Raw genomic sequence first — 25,330 nt, forward strand, 5'->3', positions numbered from 1 at the left:
TGTGTGTGTGTGTGTGTGTGTGTGTGTGTGTGTGTGTGTGTGTGTGTGTGTGTGTGTGTGTGTGTGTGTGTGTGTTACCGGCTGTTGAGTGTGTAGCTCTCTTCTTTCAGAGCAATTTCTCTCTGCTGGATCTGAATCACCTCCCTGGACAGATCCTCTGGTTTCCTACAGACACAGCGCAGAGCACTTAGCATGCACACGTGTACACAAAGACACACACAATCAAAATTCAATATGAGTGAGAAGGAAGAAAAAGGACAGAATAGAGGAAAACAACAGCGTTTCTATATTTCTTTGTTTGTGGGCCGGTGGGGAGCTGGGAAATAAAATGACATGAGCAGCAGAGGGAGAGATGAGAGGAGGCGAGTGGGATAAATACAGGTCACCGGACCACAAAACAAACTCACTCCGTGGGAGAGATTGACAGGTTACAAAACACACACAACAGGAAAATAACACTGCAGATGGTCAAATACTCTGACAAAGATGCATCAAATGACCTCCAAACTGTAAATGCTGTAAGCGACGACGAGTCTGTCAAACACTTTTTAATCCATTATCTTTTATCTCTTGTGATATAAAGGTTAGTCAAATGTTGCTTTTCTTCCAGAACAAAAACCAAACATGTCACCAAACTTTACATTCCATAGAGACTGGCAGTGACAGCATAAGACCTGACCTGAATCTACTGACTCATATGACAAATCAGGCATATGGGAGGGAGAGGCTGCGCAGTCAAGGTTTACTTCAAGGCTGGAAAACAAGAGAATACGCCACGAGAAAGTTGATTGGCGTGGATTTATTACCACTTCACTAGGTGGAGCTTTAGGTGTGAACATAATCTCGGGGAAAAATATGACTTTGTGAATCATATGATGGGATAACTGTGGTACCCAAAGTAGGTAACTCCACATTGCCCTAAGCTCACATGGATTAGCCTTTTCCTAAGCTTACACAAGAAACTGCTTTTATGTCCTCAGCTGTTTTGGGGATTTTTTTTTTTTTTTTGGGGGGGGGGGGGGGGGTTTTTGCAGGCAGGCCATTAGCCAGTCTTCTCTGTTGTTGTTGTTGTTGTTGTTGCAAATAACAGTTTGATTGAATATTATTGGGTGAGATGTTGTAAACACGTCCGAGCTGCAACCCTGTCAAGAGTAAATGCACTGCCAGGGCACTGTGACACCACTGCGAGTCTAAAACTCTCACTTAATTGAGTAATGGGAAGAGACTCCAACGCCTGAATTCAGTCTCCAGCCTTGTTAAAGTGTTGTGACCTCATTTTTTAAAAACACTCAATAACAACTCAAAGACAAACCCACTCTCACAACTGTTCTTGTGCTTTCAGACAGAGAAGGGTTTTTTCTTTCAGTTTGAAACTTGGGAGTTTAAAGCTATCTATGAGCAAACCTTATGTGACATACAATTATTATTTTCATTATATGTTTATATAACCACTCCTCTGACGCACATTCAGACAGCACACTTGAGAGATAAGTTCTTGATGGGAAAAGACAAAATTACTCAAAACTAGAAAGTGTAACTTAACCTAATGCAAACTCTGAGCAGCACCGGATAAAACATTCAATTCAATTCTGCTGACACAAAGCCTGTTCATAGAAGGAGTTAATGGATAGTGGATATTTAAAGGCCAATAAAATAACGAAGGTTTGGAGAAGGCAAAGCTAATATGTTGTGTTTACGATAGGCAAAGCGCTGCTGTGTGGCTTTTGACGGGGTTACTTCTGTTTTACTTCCCGTTAAGTGTTAAATGGAAATTTTACAAATCAAACATGTTCGTGCTTATTCCCAGGTCATAAAGGATCCTGAAGTGTGTGAATTCATTTCAGGTACAGACAGTTACGTGACAGAATTATTTGGAAGAGAGAATGGCAAATTGGTAATAGGGCTGCCACAATTGTGAAAATGTTGTTGATGATGAATAATTGTAATTACCAATTTCATTGTCTTTTTCTGTTTATTTTATACCACTATTATATTATAAGCCTAAACATAAATTAACATAACCCTTTTGAAAATAAAAAATTGCATTTCTGTTTGCCTTTTAGGCTTTGCAAACAAAAACTACATAGGGCAGATATAACATAAAAACTTGACCATGCAAACACTGTTACTGACAATGACACGTACCAGTAATCAAAATAAACAATGGGCCATGGTGGAACTAATTTTCATTAAACCACAGCAGAAGACAATGCAGCGAGATGATGTTATTAAAAGAGCCCAAGTCAAACCTCAAAAAGGAGAAAATGATATGAAAATAATAAGGGAAATATCTGTTACCGTCATTCAGCTGTTTTTACACAGAGGAGTGAAAACAATTCTAAGAATTATGCGAAATGTTTGCGGTCAGCTTAATAATTGCGACAGGCCGACATGATAAGCAAAGCTGAATGTTATTTTTCTCCCCGTCTTCCTGTTTTGTATCCTGGACAAGGAGCTTTGTTGCATTATGGGCAATCAAAAAGTTTTGAGACTGCTCCTGTTGCCCCATCATAATGTGCGCAGGTGAAAGTTATCACTTTTTTCGTAACTATTCAAAGTTACGGCATTTAAACAACATCAGCACCTGAGTTACACACATTTTGTGTCCACTGGTACATGTGCATCTGCAATTTCGCCACGACAGTCTAACCTGGGGGGACAAATTTTTTAACAAGGTATTAACAATAACAAAACAGAGAAAATGATCACATTCACACACTGCAGAGGTTGGACACCGACCACCAACACATTCTAGCTTGACCATCTAACTAAGAGGATAATGGGAACCGGAGAGACAAAAAGAAAAGTCTGAATCCGTGGGGAACAGCAGCGAGATACCCATATATATCACACATAAACACTCATATTTCTGACAATTTGTGTGAATGAGTTAGTACAATGCACTACAACAATTCTGAGTCAAAACTATTGTCCACAATCTCCAGTAGGAAGAACTTGAGACACACATGCACCAAGCTAAGACTTCTGTCTTCAGCTGGCAAAAATGTCACTGAAAAGAAAAATACATTTCCGGAAAGTCTTCTCTAATATTTTCATCATCTGTCCCTCATGAGAGTAATTATATACAAATATTTTCATTTTCCATTTCTCATTTATTTTATTTTCAATTGTCAACCACATGGGCGCACACATAAGCAGGCACAATGTTATCAAACCATGTAACAGAAGGAAAGGAAATGACTGGTAGCAACCAGCCAACTGCTGGCAAATTCAAGCTGCGGCTTTAAGGCTTGTCTACTTCAGCAGGCAGACACATTTATTGTTATTTGGGAGCGTTCTCTTCTGCCCAAAACTTGTTTTATTCTGGCAAAACGGCTGGTGAGAAATCAAATCCTTGGTTATAAGAGAAAAACTCCTCAACTACTACACCACTATATACTCTCGTAACACCACTAAACATAAAATCACCCCCAAGTGTTTGGTGACAGAAAAGGTTACTCTATATAAACTAAAGCAAAACATTTTATAAAAGTATCGCAAGCTTGCAGTTCTCTAAAACTGCTTACTGGCCAACCAAATGAACTAATCAACAATACAAATATAGACTTTGGTGGAAGAAAACCACAGTACTTATTAGATATTTTATATTAAGTGACAGAATAGGAAGCACCCTCAACAGGCAGCTTTGTTGTGATGTCGACTTTCATTCTGACACCGTGGAATTACTGATTGCCCCGAGATATTATTCTGTCTCTGCAGTGTCATCCATTTTCCTTTCATCTGAAACCTGCTGATCGTTTTTAACTCCAACAGGAGGATAGCATAAATCCACTTTCAGTTTAACTTATTGCACAATTTGTAAACTTCCCCATAAAACTTTGATAAGCACACCTGACAAGATTCAGCACAGTAAACATATTAAATAATGACTTTCTAATCACCCGCAAGGCAATCACAATATCCCACCAATGCACAAAAGCTCATCAATACTCATTTTCACACCACACTGTTGCACCTTATGCAATAAAGGTGAACAAATTACTGAATGAAGCACACTTAATTCCATTTGCCTCTACACCGCAGGAGTGTGTCGGCAAAATAACATCTTGACCCACTTAACAATTCATTTGGACATATAGTGAACAGTAAAAAAACAGCTTGAAGGAGTTTTTAAAATGCTGATTTGCAAGTTGCATTGACCTTCAGTTTTGATCAGTATGAGCTTCACATGTATGGCTGCCCTTTTTCAATTTTCAACATTATCCAGGATGACAGCGGAGTTTGAGAAAAATGATGGACAACCCAACCAACTTGTTGTATATATTAAACTGAGGAGTGTTTTACATTCGTATGATCCTCTCAGGTCTTTGTATAACCTGAGTTGTCAGGTCTCTTTACAACACATTCTATTAAACTCAGATGAAGCATCACATGAGGAAACGTTTGACTTTATTTTATAATTTATTAAGTGGTGGCCTCTACCTTTTTATTTTTGCCCTACGGAAAGGTGTAACAAATCTTACACACACACACACACACACACACACACACACACACACACACACACACACACACACACACACACACACACACACACACACACACACACACAGACAGACAGACAGACAGACAGACAGACACACACTCACACACACACACACACACACACACACACACACACACACACACACACACACACACACACACACACACACACACACACGTGGGTGGTTTCCATTAAAATATTCTGTTTACATCACGGCCAGCGTTAATAACAACAAACATGATGTGCGTGCATGTGTGCAGGCATGCATGCAATGGAGGTCTGCAATGTTTATAATCTGTCAGATCTGCTCCACTGCTCACAAGGAAACATGCAATCATTCTCTCATTACCAGCTTTGATTGAATGCAATGAGACACACTGAGCGCGCACACAAGCAGGTACAAAACAAACAGGTAGCAATACACTCCAGTGGAATAAATCCACAATGATGAGGCAGATTTGTTTAGAATGACCACAGCTCTACCTAGTGGTATTTTTTCACATCTCATCAATGTTAAAAAAATAAATAAACAAATAAAAATGTAGAAAACGCACAAACACGCACACTTTTTGTTGTTGTTGTTGTCTCACACACAATCATATGCACGTTCACACAGTGTCTGACCTTATGTTGAGTCCAGTAGACTGCCCAAGGTTTTCCCAGGCTTGGAGCTTCTCAGCCAGCCTCTAAATAATAATGAAACAATGAGTAAAGTGTCCATACACAAGAAGCTAATGTTGTTATTGTGCCAGCAGTACAGAGGAAAAAAACACAAGTTAAAGCCTCACTAATATGTCATCTTTAAGGGTGATAACAATATGTATACAGAGAACTATTAATAGGCATTACTCTTTTCATATAACACCTGTAGATTAAAGAAATTACCCTGTTCATTAAAAAGTAGTGACACATATCTATCTATCTATCTATCTATCTATCTATCTATCTATCTATCTATCTATCTATCTATAAACATGTATATAAACAAGTACGTATTGAGAAAGGATATTTTACAGTTGGACAACTGCAAAAAAAATTACATAAATTTTGAAAGAAAATTACATGACAAATATTTTAAAAAATGCAAACAAAGAAAATTCAAACAGAAACTAAAAACATCACATTCAGCAAATACGCTTAATATGTGACCAAGTACGTAAGTAAGTAGAGTTGCACACTTAACTATAAATTGGCTTTGAATATCTCCAATTCATGATTATAGTTGTTATTCATGTGAATATTAATTTACTACTAGAGTACAATGCACAACTGAACTCAGTTTACCTCTTTCTCCAGTTCGATATTGACCAACTCTTCTTTGGTTTTCTTCATCCTCTCCAGCTTCCTCCGTAGCCCCTCCGCCTCCTCTTTCAATAGGCTGCAATTCTCCCGACTCTCCCTGGATGGAGCGAGGAGGTGAACAAAGTAAACACAAAAAACACTTATTGTGGACATTTCGAGAGATTCACAAAAGAGAAGTTGTCCTTTTTTTTTTTTTTTTACACTTGCACACTGACCACAATGTCAAATGCAGAGTAGACGGGGGATAAAGAACACGCACACAATTTATTCCAACTCACTAAAATATCAGTTCTCTGAAGGACAGATAAGCCCCAGCCTTTCCCAGATAAACACTGTATACGAGATTAACTTTCTGTTGTGTTCTTGTATCTCTGCCACCTAAGGTGTAACGGAAAAACTCGATTGACCTGTGTGTGTTCTTGTACAAACCTAACCACATCTAACCAGTGAGTTGTTCCTCTGCTGAAACATTTTTGTTCCTCTTGCATGCAATGGAACTGACTTATCCCCCGCAGCTTGTTATCAGACGGGCTCAAGGCCGCTCTGAGCAAGGTGCGCTCTCCTCCCTAACTATAATAACGAGAGACACACTGCGCTCTGTCAGACTCTCAGATTCTCTGAACTGTTTTGTCTGAACCTTTCTGCAGAAAGCTTTGACTAAAGAACCTTAAAGACAAATCGCGACTCAGACTCATCATTTCCAGATTTCTACCGCAGGTGATCTCAAGAAGGTGGCTTACTTATTTCAAAAGCAGACACACATATTGAAGCACACATTAGAATAAAGCATACATATAAAAAAAAAATTACATTTTCCAGTACACACTAAATAAATTTAGGACTAAGTATCTCCTGAAGGAAGGGCATTTTTTCAATCCCTGGCTACATTCATGCTCTTATATGATTTGAAAACCCGTACAATTGCAGTGACCATATCTACACATACTACATGCAGATTACTGTGAATGATCAGATTTAAGTGGTAAAATGGACGCATGCAATAATCTGATTACACTGAAAACCCAGATTATACATGGTTTCGCTCTAAAAGGGGATGAGATGTGGAAAAAGTAGCAAAGATGAGCACAGAAGAGTGTTTCACATGAATACAGCTGTAAATTCAATATTGTAATGTTGAGGCTGACAGCTGACAGATATTATCATTGAGGTCATGTTACTTTCTGACAAGACATTACTTTTCTGCTTTTTCTCATGCAAATTTCCTTCAAGGGTTTGCATGACAAAGCAATATGTCAAAGTATCTGCAGCAGAATTCTTATCTATTATCTTGATCAAGAAAATCGAGTTTCAAGCATTAAATCAGTGTTTGTGTGATCAGATGACTGCCAACAGCGAGACATTTTAAGTGCATGCAAACACACCAGTTGCTGTATTTGTGTAAATTAACATATGGGACTACTGTTCCCCCTTTTCATTCTGGCCGTGCCTCCCATTATGGCTTGACAGCATCCACACCATGTAATATAAGTAGTATCAACACATCAAGCAAGGTTTTGCGGCATTATGTGGGTTGCTCAAGGCTATAGTCATTAAAAAAAATAAAAACATACCAATTGAAAGCTCCCAACCACCGAGTATAAACAGAAACATTTTACTTTTAAAAAGGCACTTAAAACTCATAAATGTATTTGACCTGAGAAAAGCATTTTCATCTCTGAGGTGCTTCAGCTCCTTTTCCAGATCTGGAACTCTGGCCACCGCCGACTTCACAGTCTTCACTATGGCAATGTCTTCCTCCTGGAGGGTAAGACGACTCTCCAACTCCTGCCAAAATAGGAAGTGGGAAATCAGCCGAAACAAATGCCAACAGGTTTTTTTTTTCCATATGCTGCACAAGCTTACAGTGCTTATGCCTTTGTTAGACATACGTCTTTTAAGAATTACATTATTTCCATGGTTTATGAACAAGAAAATCTGTCAAGTAAGTCTGATGTACACAAACACAAGAGAAACAACACAATATAAATAAATAAAAAACATCTCAACTTATATTATGCAATTCAAAATTGAAGATAAAAAAAAAAAACATGGTACAAACAACAAAGCCAACATGTTCAAAAATGTACATGTTTTAGTCAAATTCGGATTAGGTTTACGCGAGTTGCAATGCACTGTGTGCGTATTGTACACTCAAAATCCTCACATTATCCAAGCTTCTTGTCTGCATGGCTTTTCTGTGACTTCTCCCCACAAAGCCACTCGCTGTCATTTTTGTACAAATCAATTAGTAGCTGGGTGCCAAGACACGATAACATTAACCCCTATTCTTGACTTGGCTTCTGCAATTTATCATCCGTAATGGGGGTTTAGAAACAAGGCAATAAAACATACTTTTGCTCTCACACATTACCAGTATTATTGACTACTTTAAAATCAAAATGCAATATTTATTATTGTTATATTTATAACTATTTCAATACAAATTGGTTCCCCATGCAAAAACTCTGTGGAGTGACAACAAAGAGTGGCCAACAGTGTACAAGTGCAACATACCTTAATCTTGATGATGTGCTCTGAGCAAGAGGACTGCGCAGCTTGGAGACTTTGGCAAAGTTGAGAGACTTCCTGATACTTCCTGATTGTAATACCAAACAGACAGAAGTGTGCAGTCAGCATTTATCTTATACAGTACAGCTCAATATCTATTAGCATGAAACAAAACTTGGAATAGCGGTAGTCTCTGTGTGTCTGCACCTGCGTTGTAAATCAAGCTGTTCCTGTAGTTCCTGGTTTCCCAGGGTTTGAGTGGAAATTTTCGAGTCTTGGTTTTGAATCTTCTGCTTTAGCTCTCTGATCTCATCCTTCAAAGAACTGATAGTCTACGGGCAGAAAACAGAACCGAGCCAACATAAGAGACACGACAAGTGTTGCACTACAAGTACGCGTGCAAGTCTGTGCCCATGTGTGTACCTGGTTAGCTGTATTCAGTTTCGTATCTCGCTCTTCCAGTTTTTTGTTCAGACCCTCCTGGTTCTTACGGAGAACACGATTTGCCTCCACTTGCTCTGAAAGGTTCTTATTGGCTTCTGCCTCTCTGTCCTCCAACTTTTTTATTCGCCCCAAAAGCTCCTGGTTCCGGTCCACCTCGTGCTGTGATATAAAACGTTGAGAAACAGGCTTTAACCAAGTTTTTTTTCCCTGATGCTTTGTTAATGTGCGATTCTCCGGGTGAGAAAGTGATGGGGAAAAAAAAAACAACAACATTGCCCGGTAACTTCAAGCGAAACCTTCTCATCTGGTTATAATGTACAATCTGAAAGTGTAAAGACGCAGGATTTGTACCACCAAGTCCCTTGCGCTGTCGGAGGCCACCTTCTCCAGCTCAAAACGAGCCCGTTTGTGACTCAGCTCCATCTGTTTCTTCTCTTGGTCCAGCTGCAAGCAGCGGTTCTTGGATTGAACCCTCTCTGCTGCTTCCAAAAGCTAAAAGAGAGGACAAGCCAGTCAGTGCAAAGGTCGTACGTAGACACGACTTGACGCCACCAGCTTCTGCGTACATACCTCCATGCTGCGTTTGAACTGCGTCTGCAGGTTTGCACTCCCTGCCGGGCGCGCTGAAAGCCGCTGTGGCTGTTCAGGGCGGCTGATGAAGGAATTGAAGGACTTCAAGGTGGTTAGGACAGCGGTGTCGTCGTCTAAATCCATCTGGAGGTTGATTGGCGCTGCTGTGCAGACGCGAAAGCAACAGTCAGTGAAGTCACAGCACAACAAGTTACAGCAACACGGTTACAAGTTTAGTTAGATGTGTGCAGATACTAGTTATTAAAAGTGCACCCTGCATAGAGGTCCGACTTAACGCAACGTTATGAAGAGCCCAGCGGCTCCGGTAGCGGTTAACGGGCATGTTAGATATCCATGTAAAGTATCTTCCTTGATCACCGGGCACAAACAGCCAAATACATTATACAAACCCTCCTTTAGCAGACAGCCATAAATAAATTAAAAAAAAACAACCGGTGAAATGTTTTCGTTCCCGTCTTTTGTGAAGTTTGTGAGCTGAACTGCTTGTTTTCCTCCCTCGGTCAAACTGACACGTGTTTCTACGGATATTCAGAAGCTACAAGAGAGTTTGTAATTTGTGTTTCCAGTGAGAGTCTCGCTGGTAAGCGCGCACACACACACACCCTCACCTCAGAGCCGGCTCTTTTGTGAAGAGGAACAGCTTCGTTGCAGATAAGTTAATCGCTGCCCTGCTAGCGTGTTAGCTGCACATTGAAAACAAATCCCTCCAGTTCAGCTCGAATGAAATGCGCGTAGTATCGCGGGACTTCGTGACGTATCGCGAGAGGGTCGGTTGCACGTGAAAAAAAAAAAAAACACTCCACCAGGAATTGCATGGATGTATTTATAGGTTAGTGTTAGGTTAGGTAGTTACTTTATTAATCCCCGAGGGGACTTTTTTTTTCGCTACAGCAGCATACAGAAGCAATAAGATAATAATAGAATAATAGAAAAGCAATAAAATAGCAGTAAAATAGCAGTAAAAAAATATAAATATAAAATGCACAGTATATACAGTACAGTATATATCTATATATATTATATACAAACAACCAAGAAACACAGTCAACAGTGTTATTGTTATGTGATGGATTTTGCCAGAGGTGAGTTATTGTACAGTCTTATTGCGGTCGGCAGGAATGATCTCCTGTATCTGTCCTTGTGTGTTATAGAGGTCGTGTTCATTTAGTGGGTACTTTTACTCAATAAAAACCTCATATTAGTGGAACAATCAACCATTTCTATTCCTTCCCTGGAGAGACAAGACAACAATTATCCTTTACACGTATCCACATTTAGGTGAATTCATTCAAAAAGGTCATACAGCAATGAAGATCAACCAACAACATTATGGCCACCATCACTATCACCTTTTCCGGCATGTGTATTAAACAATCTATTTAAAAAAAGATATAGTTTATTACCCAATTTAATTGGGTTTACATCAGTCTGGCACCTGGTTTAACATAGTTTTACGGACATGAAAAATGTAGTGGCATGCTTTGTCCCACAGAGAGCAGCACAGCTACATATATGAGTTTTCATTTTGCACTGTGTGCTTAGGGAAAGTGGTCTAGTAGTGGACACAAGAGGTCTGCTCAGACATAAAGCCTAATATAATATGTATCTTTACAGAAATAGCAGCAAGCTGTGGTTGGTGCTTAATTACTACAATTCTTATATGTGTATAAATGGATATTGTACCCAGACAGCAGACTGCTCTGGCACTGATGGAATTCATTTGGCAGTGGCATGAGATATATTGGTCCAAGTCGGACACTGATGGCACAGCTTTAAATATGGCTAACAAGGTATGAGCTGACTGTTAATGGCAGTAGTATCATGGATGGCATGAACAAATAAATGCCATTTGGGCCAAGGTATTATGGCCAGAAGCATTCCATAATCCATGTTTAATGAAATCACCACAAGTTGCCTAACATGACCTTCCTGATCTGAAAAAGCGAGTCTCATTCTTATGCAACCAGTTTCTCTTGGACATAAATACTTAATTTATTCCAAAGGTGATATTCATCCTCTGCATTTGACAGTCACAGCACAGTACCTGAGGAGTTCTGTGGAAAGCACTGTGGTTTGAGGTAATGGCAGGACTATTATTTAAATCTAACATGCATTCATGTACTTCAGTGTGAGACAAAACAGCAAGAGGATTTGTGTGAAAAGGGCATGAAGGAACAAGGCCTCACTTGTAGATTACTGATTTTATGTGATATAAGGTGACTTTGAATATCATGAAATAAAATGTATATTATTTCAATTATCTGTATTATTTAGATGAGAGTGCTAACCAGCTTCTATACCTCTAAAATATAGACATAAAATGAGTCTAAATTCTGTAAAAAAAAATTAAAAACTTTTCTCTCTTCTTCTTAGCATATTTTGGAAGCAGTCCTACCATCTCATCACCTCCCAAAGGATCTCAGTAATTGTGACAAGCTGGGAGATGCAGCGAGAGACACTTTTTCACGTTGGGCATTAGGTGATGTTTTTATCCTGTGACAGCCGAATAAGCTGCAATCACCAAATCACCACGGCAAACCACGGTAGAGTAGCAGCGCGAGCGTTTAGTCATTGTCCTTGCTCACCGATGTTTAGGAATATAAAAGAATGGGAAAACATTAAATAAAAGGTAGGAGAAGCCACGGACGGCAGCTGTTTTTAAAGGCTAGGTGAGATTTAAGAGGGAAAGAGTTGAGGGGTGTGAATTTGTCTGCAAGGGTCAAGCAGAAGGCATGTCCTCTTCGGAGTGACATAAGAGCTCTCTTCCTCTCTGTCACTGTCTCTTTCTTTTTCATCCATTCACCCCCAGGAGTATTCTGCCTGTTCACTGGTCCACAGTCCTCACAGCTCCTCCTGTCTCTCATGTCTCCTTTTCTTGGACCCGCTATCTCCCTGGATAATAATGCTATTTCCCATCACTGTCTTTCTTTATTTGTCACCATCTGACACCGTCAGTCCTTTTTTCTCGTGAGTATTCTGACGCCCTCCTCGCCCTCTCCATCTGCCGTTGCCCTCCTGAAGTTGCTCTGATTGCAGCACTTTCTGTAAGATGACTTAAATAAACAAACACACACACACACACACATTTAGATGTGCTATACACACATAAGTAAATCATCAGAAGAGCCTGCAGATGTGCCCTTCATTGCCATCTGTTGTGAAAAATGTGAAAGCAGCTCACAAATAGCCATTTTACATTCAGCAGATGTTTATATCCAGTGGATGTAAACACCATCACAAACATGACTGCCTGAGTTCTATGTAAATAGTAAAGAGTTAGGCAGCTGACAACTCAAAAAATCTCTATTATATTTGTTACATGGTGCTGTTGGTAGCAATGTTAACTTTTACGTCATTAAAATTAATGATATAAACTAATAATAAACTCTAATCTTTTTAATAGTAATTTTATAATTTTACAGAAATTATTGTCAAAAATTGTCATCCTGACAATTATTTACAAAATGTTCTCTCGTCAGTGTGCCACTGCTTTGATCTCTCATCTCGACTGCCAGCTCACAGTCAGTAATGGAGGGCACACTAACAGCCCATGAGCATCAGCAGGAGAGAGAAAGAGAATACCACAATTCGTAGACAAGACGTACAGACCAATGTAATTTATTGGAAGATTAACAGCACTATGATGTGCATTGCTCATAGCAACATAAAATGTACAGTTTATAGTCATTCCACTTAAAAAAAAACAGTAAAATGAGCAAAGAGCCAAAAGAAAGACTGTGGGGGCCAAATTTGACCCACGGGCCCCAAATCGGGCTGCCCCGCAATACAGAGAGGGTGGTGACATAAAAGTCACCCAGACACAGTGACTTGCCTCAGTTAATTTTGTAACTATAAATCTACAAGCAGAGAAGAAATAGCTAATAAGGAGCAGAAGGTGAGGACAGAGAAATGAGAGTTTGTGGTAATGATGGCTCCATAAAGTTCAGGCGAGGGCATGATGGGAAAAAAAATAAGAACATTGCAGGAAAAAGCAGTAAGAGGGACAGAAAACAATGTTAGAGATCAAATAAGGCAAAGGTTAAGGAGAATAATCAATTAAGTAGTGATTTTATACTCCTCTAATGAAGGTGGACATGAGTCAATAGCTGATTCAGGCTTCCTGTGCTCTTGAGCCCCGGGGAATACTTTAACAATATCAGTGTATGGGCGTGCACACACACATATGTACAAGCAGAGAGTACAAATAGAACCCAAAGGCTCAAAATCTGAATGAATTGTTCCCACTATTTATTCAAGTAAGGAACCCTTGTGGTAAAAGTAAGGGCAGGAGAAGACGTGCAGTATATCACAAACCTCCCTGGGGTTTTCCAACTGCAATACCTTTTGTGCAGAACATCGAAAAAGTCATAGTGCTTGAATGCACAAGTGTATGTATATAATACATTGAATCCATCCATCCATCCATTATCTATACCTGCTGTATCCTGAACAGGGTCCCGGGGGGGCTGGAGCCTATCCCAGCTCACTTTGGGCGAAGGCAGGGTACACCCTGGACAGGTTGCCAGTCCATCACAGGGCCAACACAGAAAAACAGATGGAAACAAAGACCATTCACATTGTCATTCACACCCAAGGGCAATTTTAACCACTGCACCACTGTGCCGCCCACATTTAATCAAAGTTAATTTAATTGAATAAAAGTGTGAACGATATTCTGTATTATTGTGGGAGCCTTTGTAGTCTGCAATGTAGTTCTCACTCATCTGTTTTTTTCTCAACAATCTACTCCACAGCTTTCCACTGAGGGTCACTTGCTGTGTTTTGAGAGATTGAGACTTGTATTTGTGGTTGTGTGCGTGCGTGCTGGTGCGTTTGTAGTTGTTTGTCCACTTTTATGTGAGCCATCCACTGGAATGCAACCAATTGCACAGATGCAGTCTATCCACGGTGTGGCTTGATTGACAAAAACACACAGAGAGGCGGTCCTGGAGGTGAGTAAATGTATGTAAATATAGAAGGAGACTAAGAAGAAAAAACACACTCTGTGAGAGGAGAGGGAAGACACATGATGGTGGTACCAAGCACTGTGATGGAGAGAGGAGAGGGGAGCAAAGAGGGGTGGTGAAGCACGGCAGGTTGAGGAGGAGCTCTAGATCTAAGAAACTGGAGGGAAGAGGCGATGGCTGAGAGTAACATGTGGAAAAAGTGCTGCAGTCAACAGTTAGATAAGCAGCATACAAGAATTAATTCCAGAGGGAGCGATGCGTGAACACGGTGTGCTGATACTGCACTTCAACTCATATTGAATTCTGAGGGCCTGTATGAATGTTAATATCTAGACTCAAAAATGGATGATATAATCATCACCAGCCTCAAGGTAACATATGTCTCCCAGGTTAGTAGCTGTTTGTGGCTCAGTGATCCCCTTCTTATCCTGAAGTTCAGCATCAACCTCTTCTCCCTGCTCACTCAGCATTAAAATAAAAGAAATGGGAATATGAGATATTTTTGTCACAAATTCATAGGAATGGTTGACGTATCAAAATATTCTCAGATTCATCATTTCTTACACCTCGAAGTCTATTGGGATTCATTGAAATATTTATATAATTAATGAGAAACAACTACTGTGATTAGCTGTTACACCATGCCATATTTAAAGCTGTATAACAGCAAAAATTACCTCTCAATAAAAACCTGTCTTCAAATGAAATTTAATTGAAACACCATATGTCCATATGGCTTAAGGCTTTCTTTTTGTGTCTGATGTTATTTCCCAGATGTTGAGCTTCATATATGCTTATTCATGTGACAAGAAAAAAAAACACAATTTCATTCCCCGATCTGATTACTCACAGACGGCTGACCGCAAACCATCTGTTGTTTGGATCATTGTCGATTTCTGACCTTAGTTTTTTCAAAATACTTCTTTGTTTTTCTCCTGCAATTATAGGTACATACATTTACATCATCAACATATCAGGATGTTTCTTCCAACACTACTACTGAAGGCTCTGTTATCACATACAAAAATATATCTATGCTTATCTGCAACTGTGGGGCCGGAACAAATGTTGAATGAGACAAGACAGTCTACCGAATGGAGGAATCTGATAGAGAACAATGTACATCAATCGTTTCTTTTTCTAATTTACATTCTTCTCCTCTGTCTTGCAGTATATAGATGTTACTACAATATATAAACAGCCTTCCAAAAACTATCCTTGGTAATCAGCCAAGCCTGAAACATTTCCTGGGCTGTGCTCTGTGATCTTTATATGTAGAGAGAGATTCCTTGCTCCGTGAACTTTACAGATCCGATAGCTTTGGCTGGATTAGGGCAAGTAAAATAGAGGCTGATGTGACAAGTGGAAATGATAATGATCTATTATAATTTTGAAAGAGTCAATTCGGGGAATTTACAGTGTTTTCATCATTCCAGTTCACTGATGATACGTCACCACATCACTCTCACGATTATTTCTCCCCATTTTAATGTATGTTGTTGCTGTAAAGTGACTGTAATAATTTCCTAATGAGTCCGAAGTGCCAAGATAATGTATATGTAGTATTCTGAGTGAGTTAATGCAGAGTTTTGTCAAGCAGTGTTAAGTGTATTCGTACTTGTGAAGCCGCGCTCGTTAGCTCGGTTCAACCCGTAACTTCACCGAATGATTCAGCCATTTTGTGAATTCACCTGTAGATGTAATGCATGTCTGTAAAAGTGTTTAATTCAGTTTGTATTGTTTATGTAGAAACTTTAAGAAGTTTTGTATGAGCTAATTCAACCACAGCTGCATGTTAATTGCCAGTCAAGGTCTGTAATGCGAACGTTGTGCTCTGCTGTAGCCAAGTGTTGATTGTTTTGTTGAATTGTATATTGTACATGTATGTAATTCATTCCAGTAAATGCGTTCACTGAGGAAACATCACCACATCACTCTCGTGGTTATTTCTCCCCATTTTCAGGGGCGTAACACTGACAATGTCTCTGAGTCTCACAAGGAGTCCGTGGGAGGGGCCAACTTCAACTTGAAATAAGGCCCCGAGTACCTCAGTAAGACAGTTCATCAATCAACACATTTTCCTTATCGATTCTCTACTTCCTATTCCTTGTTCATCCACGAGGAAGACCTTCAGGGCATCGCCTGAAACTGGATATGAGGAGGTTACTTGTATTCAGCAGAAACGGCTACCATGGTCACAGTCCCTACAAAGGCAATGAAAAAGCTTTCATGAATGAATAATGACGATGACACCGGTTTACAGACATCTGAAATAGGATGCACATTACAGCACCAGGTTTCAGCAGCTGTTTCAGGATGCATTAAAGTGGAATCCAAAGGAGAATTAATTATTCCGTCTGTACAAGAAAAAATATTACAAATCAAAGCACATAGAAAACAGACGAGCAAATCAAAAAGAAAAACAAAGACTGTTATTGTTCTTCTAATTTACGCCAGTAGAGTTGCATTGACATACATGCAGATCCAAAAACAGCATCCAACAAAACATGAATTTTGAATCTTATTAGCCTACATTCCTAAATAAAATATACACCAGGCACCATTGACTCTTTTGAAGGAGAGGATCCACCTTGGAGTAACGCCATGTTTTTACTTGGTCTGTCCTAAAAGTCAGAACAAGGACAACAACCAGAGCATCATCATTAAAGTTGCTGTAAAGCAAATTCCAAGACTTGCTTGTCAATACATCATATAGGTGTGAAATGAGTATCTGAAAGCATGTGCAAAGTTTGAAAACTTTGTGGCACTGAAATGTGGAATTAGACCGTTAAACAGTTTCTCATCTGTCTTCAGCTCAGGGTTTTTAAGGCGGGGCTAAAAGTGCGCTTCAGTACGTCGGTTTATATAACCTTCTGCATGGCTCCTCCTCTCACACGGTGAAACACTATAAAAGCCTGGAGCTCATTTGCATAAGAGGTCATCCCACTGGACTTCAGTACATCAGCTGGCTGCTACAGGACGTCTCCCTCCACCCGCAAGGGAATCTTTCCTGGAAGCAAGAACCTCCGAAGCAGCGCTGCATCGATGTTTAAATGTCCTACTGATGAAGAAAGGAAAAAGAGGTGGATTGATTTCATGAAGAGCCTTGCTAAAGGATATGTTAGGATTAACACCAACAGCTCTCTCTGCAGGGACCATTTCACGGCGGATTGTTTCACCAACTTCCACCGGAGACGGACGGAGTTCACGGACGTGCCGCTCGTCCTGCAGCGCGGAGCCGAACTGAGCGTTGCCCTCCCGGGCCGTTCACTCTCCGGTCGCACCGGCACCGTCCGCCGCCGCCAGCAGTTCACCACTCAGCATAAGTTCTGTGTGCTTGTTATAATTATACCAGATAACTTTTCCACAGTGACTCTGCTACATTTAGTCCGCGGTGCAAACTCCTAACGTGATTTTATTCGGTGTAGAATAACTTTATTTTGGTGAAATGGGAGCTAACATGCTAATTAGCTTCTTTTGAGCTCGTAGCAGAGTTCAGAGGAGAACGCTCCGAGAACTGCAGATTGTTTTATGCGTCTCAATAAAGCTCCAATAAGGAACTATAATAAATATAATTCTGTATTTTACATGTCGGGGTGATGGTGAACATGGACCAGAGGAGATCTGGTCCTCACGATTAATGAGGGTTGTTGTTTTTGTACTCCGGTGTAACGTTACAATCACCGACCCTCTCGGTTACATGTACCGGTACCGGTCCGGATAAACGAGCCCGACTACATGTGGAGGAGGCTGCAGAGAGCAGGAGGAGGAGGAGGAGGTGGAGGAGGTGGAGGGGCATCAGTGGAAGAGAAAGACTGTCGGCTCGACCTGAGCAGGTTCAAAGTTTGAACTGACGTGATGTAATGAATTGATGTGATGTAATGAATTAACATGTGATATAATGAATTAACATGTGATGTAATGAATTGACATGTGACATAATGAATTGACATGTGATATAATGAATTAACATGTGATATAATGAATTAACATGTGATATAATGAATTGACATGTGATATAATGAATTGACATGTGACATAATGAATTAACATGTGATATAATGAACTGACATGTGATATAATGAATTAACATGTGATATAATGAATTAACATATGATATAATGAATTGACATGTGATATAATGAATTAACATGTGATATAATGAATTGACATGTGATATAATGAACTGACATGTGATATAATGAATTGACATGTGATATAATTAATTAACATGTGATGTAATGAATTGACATGTGATGTAATGAATTAACGTGATGTAATGAATAGACATGTGATGTAATGAATGAACATGTGATATAATGCAGCGTTGTGCATGTTGCAGTCGTTACAGAACTAAATCAACTCCTCCTCTCTTATTAGCTCCACTATTGTAATGCAGGTGGTTAGAAGTAGTTGGAGACTCACTGTCTGCTGTCTCTGGTGTCCAGTTTTACTCCTGTGTTGCAGCTCAGGGGGACAAGCTTCATTTATATGCATCTGTATGTTTCACTCTTTGGACAAATACATTCTGATTCTATTCTATTTTCCCAAAGCAGGCTGCTCCGTCCACCAGAGAGACAGAGTACCAGTGGGACATCGTGCATAAAGTCATCAAGAGGTTGGATGTCAGACGGACCGCTTGGTGGATGGGTAGTTAACAACCTACACTTGTGTGGTGTGATGAACTTAAAACTCATTTTCATTTCTACTTTACATCATCTTTAAAGGTTTTTCAGACCAGTTTAAAAGACTGAACAGCAGTAATTGATTTTTTTTTTGGTCATTTGTGGAAACATTGACGTAAAACTGAACATGTCAGTTGATGCGGTGAACATGTCAAGAATCCAGTATCCAGGAAAAATATCCAGTGGACAGAGACTGACATTAATTTAGAGTTGTGTTTCAAGCCACCTGGCTGGTATGATATCCACAAACTCCACAGGATTTACACTTACATATTTAAATTTAAATGTAAGGATATCTGGAATTCATATTTCATATTGGCAATATTGAATTTTAATCAAACTTAATTAAGTTCCCGATTCAACTCAAAGGACAATTCTTGCCATTAAAAATATGATGACAGGTATCTTTAATTGGAGTTTTTATTAAGGTCATAATGTCAATGTTGACATGTATAAGTCATAAATGTATTGAAGGATGTCTTTTGTTAAGTACATCAGTTTATTTTTCATTTTAAAATGATGCCTATGATATAATTTCAGTTATCCATAAATGTACTTGTAGAAACCTCAGATTGTTTTTCTGTTTAGTCAGAATGCAGTTGCAGATTTTGTGAATCATAATTTTGACTCGTCACATGTGACTACATGTGATTAAATATTACATCAGCATACCATACTGGGCAGGTAGCAAACAGTGAATCATTAGAGGTTTGTCACTGATAACAGCTGGAAACAGTATTGAACACAGTGATGAGAGTGAACCAAAACAGTAAAACTGCATGCAATAAAACATAAAATCATAAAATGATGACAAGCTCTACAGAACTAATTTATTGTATCGCTTCCTTATACATCTGGGGCATCTAACAGTTACAGCTTACGAATGTTAAGCATGTTGCCATCCTTTCATTTGTGTGTGTGTGTGTGTGTGTGTGTGTGTGTGTGTGTGTGTGTGTGTGTGTGTGTGTGTGTGTGTGTGTGTGTGTGTGTGTGTGTGTGTGTGTGTGTGTGTTTGTGTGTGTGTGTAGCTTTGTAAGCACCAGGTTAAGTTTTAGACCATCACAGTTGTGTCCTCACCTTGACAAGGCCAGTCCTCATTTTTGAGGGGTAAAGACTTATGTACTAACACTCACTATATTGAGTGCATGAGTGTATTCACACTGTCAAGAATGGAAACATACAGTGTGCTAAAAGTACCCAGATGCACTATGAGTGTTAACACTTTCCACACTCAATGGTCACCATCTTGGCTATGTAGAAGAAGTGGAAGGAATCACTGACGTAAAGATCTTCGATTTAAAGTGTCTGAGGAAGCTGCAGCTTTTGTGGACAACACCGTTTATTTTGCACTAATGCTGCGTTCAAATGGAACTCGTCATGAGAAGTTGTGCTCAAGGCATGCTTGTCGTTCAAGTGGTTAAGTTGTGAGAACACCGCTGCTCGAGTAGTTGAGTTGCAGTGTTACACAGAAGAAGCTGTCCCAGTGCTTTTCTTAACCCATAGCCCAAAAGTAAGTTGTCTCAAGAAATAGTTTAATCTATTGTTACTGCTATGGAGGTTACAGGCGTTACAATAGCTTAACATTCAAGGGAAATTTAACTTCCGCCATTTCCCTAAACGTCAGCAAATTTGTGAACTCTGGGCTTGCCAAAAATATTTAGTTCCGACATCGTGAATACCTTAAGAGGGGGGCGTTCATATGGACTCTTACATGGTAGACACCACCCCATTTGAAACCAGCATTTGAACCACCAAACTGCTGTTGGAATGAAGCCATCAGTTCTGGGTAAAATGATTAAAGCCTTCAGATGTAGGCCAGTGATGCAATCACATGCTCAGGTTATTTCCGGTAATTGGCAACTACACTAATAAGAGTCTTAACATGTTAGAACCCTATTTGTTAGTGTACTAAAGGAAGTATGTCATTTGTACACAGCTTAGGTTTTAGGGTTCAGGTTAGATTTAGCTTTAGGCAAGGGTAAAGTTTGAGGTTTGGCATTGTGATGCTTAATGTTAGAAAATGGGGTTGGGGAATGCGTTACGTCAATGAATGTCCTCACAGAGATAGCCATTGGAACCCTGTGTGTGTGTGTGTGTGTGTCTTTACATTACCTTAATTCTGAGTAATGTACCACTTTCCCTGGCCGGCAGTGGGTGCATTCATCATCAGCCCACTCCAGCACAGAGCCGAGTTGCCAGCTTCAGTGGAGAACAGTTTCTCTTCAAGCTCAGTCATACCAGGTGGAAGCAACAGCAGGAAAGATTATGTGAAACATTCGTTAATGAAATGTCCTTGTAGTACTTCCAGACTGTTTTCCCCCTCCCCTTTCTGTCCACATCCTGACAATAATTTTAAACTTTTTCTCATTACCTCTCTTGTCAGTGAAATGGGAAAATCGTAAAGCAGTGTTAAGTGGTAATAGTTCTGCATCATCAGACAGGCTGGAAATCTTTTTTTTTTAATTTTTTTTTTTTAATATGGGTCAGACTTTCAAGCATGACATGAGCTGGCACTCTTAAATGAATTTGGCTGAGAAATCAAATATCTCAGTTCAAGAATTGTGAAGTGGTTTTGTGTGATTGTGTCCAGACTACAAAGTATTGCTGTTATGAAGCAGGCACTAATAAACCATAGTCATCCAGGAAAATCCAGCTAAGATTGTTTACATATCAGAAAACAAAACCAATGCATCATCTGCAGCAAGTTTCTTTTAAAATGGATGCAAAGGACATTTGTTAAGGTAATGTAATTTTGTCTTTTTTCAAACAGATTTGCGCTTTAGAGCACATAAGCCTCCAATCTTCTCCTGCATACAAAAAAACCTACTAAGAACAAAAATATGTCAGAATATTTGCTGAAAGTCTGACATTGATTTGTTTATTCTTTCATCAGGTGTAGCACATTTACATCCTCTCATTCCACCTCCATTCCCATGTACCTATACACAGTCATGCCCAATGAGCATAATTATTACCAATCAGAAAATCCCAATATAACTGCACATTATGGGAGCCAGTGGCCTGTAGCTGCACTGTAAAGTGTATTATGCAAAGCTTTTTGCTTGAGTGTTTCCTAATTACATAATGTGAGAGAATCAAAAAGTCAATTCAAGTCAAAACCAAAGCAAAAAATTCCATTCAAGCACATATTTGATAAAAGCTTGGAGAGTGTAGTCGGTGCTCAGGTTTATAATCCTAAATACAAACGAATTATTAAAATATGATAGTAAATATGCATATTAAAGTAGTTTGGAAATTTGTGAAAAGATACCTAAGTCACAGTTTCACAAACTATTCTACATTGCAGAAAACAATCATAGATGATGGCAGATTTATTTGCTTCCATATATCAGACAAGTGGCAACGAACAGTGAAGTCAGCCATTGGTTTGTGAATTATTATTATTTTTAGACCTTGAATTCTGAATTTTGGCCACCACCATTTTGCTTGTTCAGAGCAGTTTAGAGCCTGAAGGGACCATATTTGGAAGAGCTGGGGGGAGCGAGCGATGGCTCTGACTCGATCTGATTGAAAACCCAATGACATCACGCCCCGCCTACTGGCAGTGGAAACCTGACTGCACCACAGGCCTGTCAATCAAATAGACAGGCCCCCAAAAACGCAACTTTTGGAAGGTTAATTTCAAATTAATGATGGGATTCGATGGAACGCTAGAAAGCTAATAAGAGGGAGGGATTTTAGGTATCAACACCAAAAAAATTGGGGGGGTTTTTTTTTTTTATTGCCAACCCCTTGTGGCCACCTATGATATTTCAGTTTATGGCACTTCCGCATTGGCCTAATTTTTCAGACCCATAAATTACATCCACTTTAATGATATCAGCTCACCAATAATATTGCTTTGGTTACAACCTATATTTATAAAACTGTAAATACAAAGCATCATTCCAGCATCATGTGTTTTTGTGTTGCTTTAAATACCCCACCCTGTCTCTGAGTATGACACAAAAGGAAAAAATAAAATCAGAGAAACATATATAACGCCTTGTCTCACAGTTCAACCCACAAAGCCTCTAACATTAGCAAAGGGGTGTGTGTTCGACTGTGTGTGTGATAGAAAGCTTATGAACTCCCTGTCTAAATGTGGGTTTTACCTCTTTGCAAATGTCTTCCGAAAAATGTCATGACAACTTGTTTTTTTTCCTCTTCAGTTTTTCTGTCTCATTGTCAAACACGCACTGATTCACACCTGAAATCAAATCCAGCTTCTGTTCTCTTCAGCTCAAAGGTTCAGATGATCATTTCCTCTCTGATGTGTCCATTCAACCAGCTTTTAAAATCAGTTTTCTCTGGTCCTGTCAGGAGTGGTCACCTGTACCTCAAACAATACATACAAAGGAGTTGGCTGAAAAAACAAGTGTGAAACACAAAGTATAGAATAACAAATATTTTTCCTACTGTGACCGGGCCACCTAATTGGGCCTCGGACTACGAGAACCCACAACGCCGCCCTGGGAATTTCAGCCAGAAGAATACTCAAATACACAAGCTCTTTTATTGAAAATTATTCCAATTGTTAAAAAAGTCATAAGTAAAAAGTGAATGTCTTGTGGTCAGGAAATTTGAAAGTTTTTATAACAGCTTCTTGTAATAAAGACATTCACTTTTAACTTGGCTTTATTATGACTTTTTTTTTTAACAATTGGAATAATTTTCAATAAATATTTAGTTTGATACTAGAAACGCACGTCTGTGTTCCCTCTTTCGTAAAGAGCTTGTGTATTTGAGTATTCTCTGGCTGAAATTCCCAGGGTGGCGTTGTGGATTCTCGTAGTCCGAGGCCCTATTAGGTGGCCCGGTCACAGTAGGAAAAAATATTTGTTATTCTATACCTTGTGTTTCACATTTGTTTTTTCGGCCTGCATTCATGCTTTGTAACGCGGACCATGGACAGTGTAACAGAAGATATTTCACAGATGACGGAGGCTGTGTAGTGATGGATAGCCCTTTGTCTTTTGGGCCCGGGTTAAACTGTTTGATATCTCCCCGCCCACCAACAAATTTTCTGGACTCTATTGACCCGTCACCACTCAAACAATGTGCATTGTGTGTGTACCTTTTCACTTCCAAAGTCCCATTCAGAGAGAACAGTACACATAGCAGCAGGGACACTTTAATATTTGATATATGATGTCTAGACCCAGAAACCAACCAGTGCGGTGCTGGACGTCAACAGCACCACGCCCCAGGTTTTCTATGCATGTGTTTTAATTTGATCATGCAATTTAATTTATTAGTATGCACCATGTGAGCACATCCACTAAAATATAAGGTGCAAACAAAAGGGTTGTTCCTGTTGTGCACTTTCCAGCACAGTATAGAGCAGAAGGAAACAATTGTGAGAGTAAGTATTTCAAGTTACGTCGCTTGATCTGTATCGGAGAAAAACGTGTTTTTGTGACCACTGTGTTGTGCAAATCTGTGATGTCACCAGGGACTTGAGCAAAAAGCGCACATCTCATTTTGCGTCCAACTCGTGAAATTGGCAACACAGACCCTTGAAATGCTTCAGAAGGTCTACTGCAAAGAAGCAATGAGCGAGGCAAGGAGTTCTTAGTGGAATTCACGTTTCAAGAGGGGCACAACGTCACTGTCCAAGACTGAAGAAGGTGTCTGAGGGAAAACATTGAAATTACGTGAACTGTGGCACAATGGCACATTAAATTCTTTTGGTTTACCAAAAACGTAACAGAATTTGTTATGTGGGCTTTCTGCTCAAGTTTCCACTGTGAAATTCCAAATGTGCAGACACTAGTGGTCACACTAACACATGTAACACTGGTGCTGCAATCTGGTATCACGGCAAAGCGTGAAAGAGACACTTTTCGCTGTCTAGGCGTAAAAGTTACACGTTTTCCTGTAGCAGCCAGAAATGAAACCCACTGCATGCTTAGAGCCATGTGATTTACAGGAAATTTTAACTTTGAGGAAAAACACATGGTTGGGGTTACTAAACAGGCTAATGGTTGTGGTTAGGAGAAAAAACATGGTTTGGGTTAGAAAAAATAAAACCATGGTTAGGGTTTGAAAACAAAAAAACCCTCATTAAAACTGTCATCACCTCCTGGACTTGAAGCTTGTCATCACACATGGCAGTCTGTGACTAATGCCACCAAGCCACCCCTCCTGCATATATTTAAAAAAAATATCCTTTGTATTTGGTCTGAAATGACTCAAAATCACATGACATTTATGTGCATTTAATTTTCACGCTTTCAAAACATTCACGCCGAGACTGCCCAAAGCAAGGCTATCGCACATTTTGATGTAGTGGACCGGCGTGTCTATTTCACGCTTTGATACTG

At 39.6% G+C, this 25,330-nt stretch overlaps 1 protein-coding gene across 3 annotated transcripts in view; it reads right to left on the reverse strand.

Annotated features, from left to right (window-relative positions):
* Positions 1-10,052, reverse strand: part of mad1l1 (mitotic arrest deficient 1 like 1) — a 62,909-nt gene extending 52,857 nt beyond the window's left edge. For 2 of the 3 annotated variants that reach the window (XM_069689643.1, XM_069689641.1), the window contains exons 1-10: positions 9,961-10,052; positions 9,332-9,495; positions 9,113-9,253; positions 8,741-8,920; positions 8,525-8,649; positions 8,324-8,405; positions 7,464-7,594; positions 5,792-5,906; positions 5,132-5,193; positions 79-165 (exon numbers count right to left, since the gene is read on the reverse strand). In XM_069689643.1, the coding sequence (XP_069545744.1) occupies positions 79-165; positions 5,132-5,193; positions 5,792-5,906; positions 7,464-7,594; positions 8,324-8,405; positions 8,525-8,649; positions 8,741-8,920; positions 9,113-9,253; positions 9,332-9,475 (1,067 nt within the window). In that variant the 5' untranslated portion in view covers positions 9,476-9,495; positions 9,961-10,052. The remainder of the gene's footprint in view (positions 1-78; positions 166-5,131; positions 5,194-5,791; positions 5,907-7,463; positions 7,595-8,323; positions 8,406-8,524; positions 8,650-8,740; positions 8,921-9,112; positions 9,254-9,331; positions 9,496-9,960) is intronic. The other variant, XM_069689642.1, reaches the window with a different exon arrangement.
* Positions 10,053-25,330: the final 15,278 nt, after the last annotated feature.

The sequence above is a fragment of the Brachyistius frenatus genome, unplaced genomic scaffold (assembly GCF_029030835.1).
Source record: "Brachyistius frenatus isolate BFR_SWC_R1_liver_20210118 unplaced genomic scaffold, ASM2903083v1 Contig_7, whole genome shotgun sequence".
Lineage (NCBI taxonomy): Eukaryota > Metazoa > Chordata > Actinopteri > Embiotocidae > Brachyistius > Brachyistius frenatus.